The sequence below is a fragment of the Hyposmocoma kahamanoa genome, unplaced genomic scaffold (assembly GCF_003589595.1).
Source record: "Hyposmocoma kahamanoa isolate Upper Pololo Valley unplaced genomic scaffold, ASM358959v1 62, whole genome shotgun sequence".
In the NCBI taxonomy this organism is placed as follows: Eukaryota; Metazoa; Arthropoda; class Insecta; order Lepidoptera; family Cosmopterigidae; genus Hyposmocoma; species Hyposmocoma kahamanoa.
In genome coordinates this window covers 14,935,498-14,941,259 of record NW_020653850.1, presented here as the reverse complement: position 1 = coordinate 14,941,259, position 5,762 = coordinate 14,935,498, and the positions used below count along the sequence as shown (strand labels likewise).

The 5,762-nt window shown below is 37.7% G+C and overlaps 1 protein-coding gene across 1 annotated transcript; it reads left to right on the top strand.

Annotated features, from left to right (window-relative positions):
* Positions 1-800: 800 nt before the first annotated feature.
* Positions 801-5,453, top strand: LOC113229541 (toll-like receptor 6). Its single transcript, XM_026463173.1, has one exon. The coding sequence runs from the start codon at positions 1,228-1,230 to the stop codon at positions 5,068-5,070; it is 3,843 nt and encodes a 1,280-aa protein (XP_026318958.1). The 5' UTR covers positions 801-1,227; the 3' UTR covers positions 5,071-5,453.
* Positions 5,454-5,762: the final 309 nt, after the last annotated feature.

The following is a 5,762-nucleotide window of genomic DNA, read 5'->3' as shown; positions in this document are numbered from 1 at the left end:
ACCTCAAATACTTTTATTTTTTTTTCTTAGGATTGGAATTTCAAATGGTGCACGTACAAGCTATTTCATAAGCAATTTCTGCGAAGAATTTTGAAAGGCTTTAGATCGATCGCGTTAAGGCACGCAAAATATGCCATAATCCGTGGGGTTTCTTTTGCTTTTAGCCGTTAATTCCCACAAAGACCAAATTTCAAAGTAAAAACATATATAGATTACGATAACTCAGGTTTAAAACATCAAATATATGAATCAATAAAATCACGTTATGATACTAATCTCTACTAATTTTCGGGAAGCAAAATTTAAATATTACCGACAGTCGTATAATAACAAGAATTCTTTAATTATCTTCCAAACAATCTGAAATTTCATAAAGAACGATTTTATCTTCATAATTTACATCCAATTTTACTTTTAAATGAAATCATTTTATATATTTGTTTTTAGTTGCGGTAACACTTACATATTAGTAATGTTTGATAGGTACATAAAAGATAATAATATTTTGGTATCTGTACTCGATAAGGGAAAAACCACAAGACGTAATTGCAAATTTCGAAAAGTCAACTCAACTTCCTAAAGCAGCTGATGTTTTCGTTCATTCAAACTTTGCGGTTTGTTATACGTGCAGCCGATCGCTTAAAGCTGCGTAAAAAATAACTTATTGTAATAAGTCGTCGTGAACATTCGCCACCACTCGGCTCATCTCGCATCGCTCCCCGCTCCCCTTTCCAACCATACAATCTACTCGACTGCAGTGCCTCTACTCAAATTCAGTTGACTCGCAGCAGCGTCGGGACACGGTCGCGCCTCTCGACGCTCTGAACGGACGAACGTTTCAGTGAAAACACGCTTATCACTATCGTGTTTAATAACAAACTTGTAGTCTTCATTCAATGTAGTAAAATTATTTTTCAAACTGAACTATATTACGAAATAGTTAAGTGAACTTCGGACGTTTCAGCAGATGTGGACTGTTTATGTGAAAATTTTGATTACGTTATCCCGGACTGTGAATTATCGAACTGTGGACTGAGATCATTTCATCATGAGCATTAGCACGTTAAGGATTATTTGTTTAAATTGATGCCGAAATAGACTTTATAAATTGATGGATACTTCACTTCCGCCAAGGGGACGCTACATACGAAAGCCGACGGAAAAAACATGACACTGAGCCTACCGTGTCTTGTTTTCTTTCTTCCTTGATATTTGATTTAACCCATAATGGCTCTTCAGCAAACATCTTCAAAAAAACAACTCCTCGGGCAAATCTTATTTTGGTTCGTTGTTGGACTTAACGTCGCCGATCAGAGCTCATTGCCACTGAAATATGAAGCTCCGGATGACTGTCAGTGGTGGCTTAGAGGTCCTAATGATGCTCACGAAGTTTCGCTAATGTGTAAACTTCGAACTATAAACAGTGAGTTTGACACAACAAACTTCAGTGTCATCCCTTCAGAACACACAACGTCTCTGAGGATAGAGTGCAATGAGGAAATGATGTACAAGAGCTCATTAGATGACCGTAGTTTCGCGCATTTGGTGAAACTGCGTGAACTTGTTTTGGATAACTGTAAAATTGGAAGATGGCCGCCCGGCGTTCTATCCGGTCTAAGAGATCTTCGAAATTTAACGATCCGAACGAAAAACACAGAGTGGGCTGCTATGAGCTTAGAGATAGCATCGGAGAGCTTTACGGCTGTTCGGCAATTGGAAAAGTTAGACCTCAGTTTTAACAACATCTGGTCGTTTCCCGAAAACTTGTTTTGCCCTCTAACTAATTTAGTTTACTTGAACGTATCTTCCAACCGACTGCAAGATGTAAGTGATTTGGGATTCAGAGAGAGGGCAATGCATCAAGCTCTAATTAGTGAACAAGACGGGCCGGCTCCTTCGGTTAGAACCACGTCACATTCAACGTGCTTACTAGATATAGAAGTCTTAGATGCATCAAACAATCATTTCGTATTAATGCCTGAGAATGGCTTCATGGCACTTAGAAGATTAAAGGAACTACACATTCATGACAATGAAATTTCAATGGTGGCTGACAAAGCTCTTTCTGGATTAAAACAGTTATCGATAATCGACCTATCAAATAATAAAATCGTCGCTCTTCCACAAGATTTGTTTAAAGATTGTAGACCAGTGATTAAGGAAATTTATTTACAAAACAATTCTATTAGTGTGCTTTCACCGAGTCTTTTCGCTAACTTAGATCAGTTATTAGCATTGGACTTATCAAACAATCATTTAACGAGCACTTGGATCAATGAAAATACATTCACTGGACTTATAAGAATGGTATTGTTAAATTTATCTAACAATCGACTGACCAAACTAGATCCGAAGATTTTCAAAGACCTGTATACTCTGCAGATATTGAACGTACAGCACAATATGTTAGAAAGTATCGCTGCTGATACTTTCGCTCCAATGAATAATCTTCACACTTTGATTTTGTCTTATAATAAAATATCTCACATCGACGCTTACGCCTTGAATGGACTGTACGTATTGTCTTTGCTATCTATAGACAACAATCACCTGGAGGATCTTCATCCTGAAGCTTTTAGAAATACATCTTCCTTGCAAGATTTGAATTTAAATGGAAATCGTTTAAAGAAAGTACCTATTGCTTTAAGAAATATGCGACTACTGAGGACTCTTGATCTTGGAGAAAATCAGATAACGTCATTGGAAGAACCCGGCTTTGTGGGTTTGCACAACGTGTATGGCCTACGTCTTATTGGAAATAAAATAGAAAATATAAGCAAAGACGTCTTTTCTGATTTGCCATCTCTACAAATTTTAAATCTAGCACGAAATAAACTTAAACAGATTGATATGAACGCATTTGAGACATTAAATAATTTACAAGCCATAAGATTGGACGCTAACCAACTCACGAATATCCAAGGCCTGTTTGTAAATATACCGTCTCTGTTGTGGTTGAACGTGTCAGATAACCAAATAGAATGGTTTGATTACGCCGTTATTCCCGCGGGACTTCAATGGTTAGATCTCCATAGCAACAACATCAAAGAATTAGGAAATAACTATCGCTTAGATAAAGAACTTCGTCTCCAAACATTAGACGCTAGTTTCAACAAAATGACAAAAATATCTACATTTTCAATTCCCAGTAGTGTCGAGCTTCTGTTCCTGAATGATAATCAAATTACACAAGTTGAAGCACAAACTTTTGTTGGAAAAACCAATTTAACGAGAGTCGATTTGTATGCAAATCAGATAACTAGCATGGATCTCAATGCGCTTATTCTGACTCCGGTCGATCCAGGGCGACCCCTACCCGAATTTTATATTGGCGGAAATCCGTTTCAGTGCGACTGTACTATGGAGTGGCTACAACGTATCAATAAACTTGATCACCTCCGGCAACATCCCCGTGTGATGGACTTAGAAAGCATTTACTGCAAGTTATTATATAATCGTGAAAGGACCTATATTCCATTAATAGAGGCGGAATCATCTCAATTTTTGTGTACTTATAAAACTCACTGTTTTACTTTGTGTCATTGTTGTGATTTTGACGCTTGTGATTGTGAAATGACGTGTCCATCAAATTGCACGTGTTATCATGACCAACCGTGGTCAGCAAATATTGTGGACTGTTCGGCTGCCGGGTATTCTGAAATACCTAATACTATACCTATGGACGCTACTGAACTATATTTAGACGGTAATAATTTTGGTGGATTAACAAGTCACGCCTTTATTGGACGTAAAAACCTAAAAATATTGTATGCGAATAATTCTAATATAGACGCTCTCTACAATAATACATTTAGTGGACTAAAACGCTTAACAGTATTGCATTTAGAAAAGAACAATATAAAAGAGTTGCTCGGTTTTGAATTGTCGCCTCTGGAAAGTTTACGCGAGTTACATCTACAAGACAATAAAATACACTACATCGATAATCGTACTTTCATAGAGTTGAGGCATTTAGAGGTGCTACGTTTGGAAGGGAATAACATTTACGGCTTTGCTGTGTGGCAATTCACGATGAACCCATATTTGGTAGAGATAAGTCTCTCTCGCAACCCGTGGTCGTGCGATTGTCAATACATGCACAAATTTCGAAATTGGTTCAAAAACAACATAGGAAAAGTGGAAGATGCTGACAAGATCACTTGCATATTTGACAATATTACAAATGCCGTAGGACCTCTCATGTCCGATTTTAACTCAACGATATGCACTAGCCATGTAGGTGGAAGCTCTTCCATCATAGAAAATCAAGTTATAAATGATTACCTACCATTATTGTTGATATCCCTCTGTGTATTTGTTATAAGTTCTGCCCTAATATGCGGAGTATTCTATTGGCGACGTGAGCTCCGTGTTTGGATTTACTATCATTGTGGATTTCGTATGTGTTACAAAAGTACAGCTTTTGACGACGAAGCAGACAAAGATCGCCTCTTTGACGCCTACATAAGCTACAGTGTGAAAGATGAGGCATTCGTCGCTCAAATGTTAGCGCCCGGCCTAGAATCCACGGATCCTAGTTTCCGCCTATGCCTGCACTATCGAGATTTTAACGCTTCGGCATACGTCGCAGATACAATAATAGAGGCAGTAGAATCATCAAAAAGAACGATCATAGTGCTATCTAAGAATTTCATCAACAACGAATGGTGTCGTTTCGAATTCAAGACGGCACTACACGAGGTACTGAAAGAGAGACGTAGAAGACTGATAATAATATTGTTAGGCGAGATGCCGAATAGAGACATCGATCCGGAGCTGCGGTTGTGTTTGAAAGCTAACACGTGTATAGAATGGGGAGATAGACAATTTTGGCAAAAATTGAGGTTCGCGATGCCGGACTTGAGGAAGTGTCAGTATCACCGTTCGACTGTGAATATTTACGCGTCGGTGTCGCCGGTGGGGGCCGGGCGGGCGCCGGCGCCGCCCCCGCCGCCGCCGCCGGGCAAACTCCCTCCTCTGTTGGGCGACGGGCTGGCCCTCTCGGCCGGCATGCACGCACGCGATCCGCACCCGCACCGATTGCCGCCGCACGCGCAGCTCTGGGCGTAGCGTATGCTCCAACGCAGGTAAACTTTGCTCTTACTCGCAACGCTTAAGCGTATTAGTCCAACACAAAGTGATAATTGTTTGTAAGTTGTTCCATATTATATTTATTGTGTAATTTTAAGATATTTACATCTAATTTGCATTTTATTTGTATACTTAAGACGCTAGTTTTGTTTAAGTTGAAACGGATTATTTTCCTGATTTCTGCGATATTAGTACGGTTTAGTAGATAGTTAACTGATACGATAATGTAAATATTTATTGTACAAAACACTCCGATCGCTTAAATTATTATAATACCAAAGTTTAAAACTTATTATGTACAGATGCATTTATATTAATTTGTTAAACAAGACATTGTCACAAAAAGACTGTAAATAAATACCTATGATTTTTGTATGATTTTGTAAATATGAAAAAAGATTATTATCGGAAGAAAAATGAAATACACAATTTTCAAAATTTTATTTGCTTTTGTTTTATTTTGGTTTTACCTTTATTTATTTTTTGTTGGCATACAAAATTAATACAAACTAAGCTTGTTTTGAGCTAATTTATAGATTAGAATGTCAATTATTTGAAAATATACACAAGCTAATGTAAATTTTTCAAAGTAAACAACATTCAATTCGTTTTTACCAGTGCTCTAGATATTTTGAAACTATCTTTTAACTACAGTAAGTTATTAAAAGGAA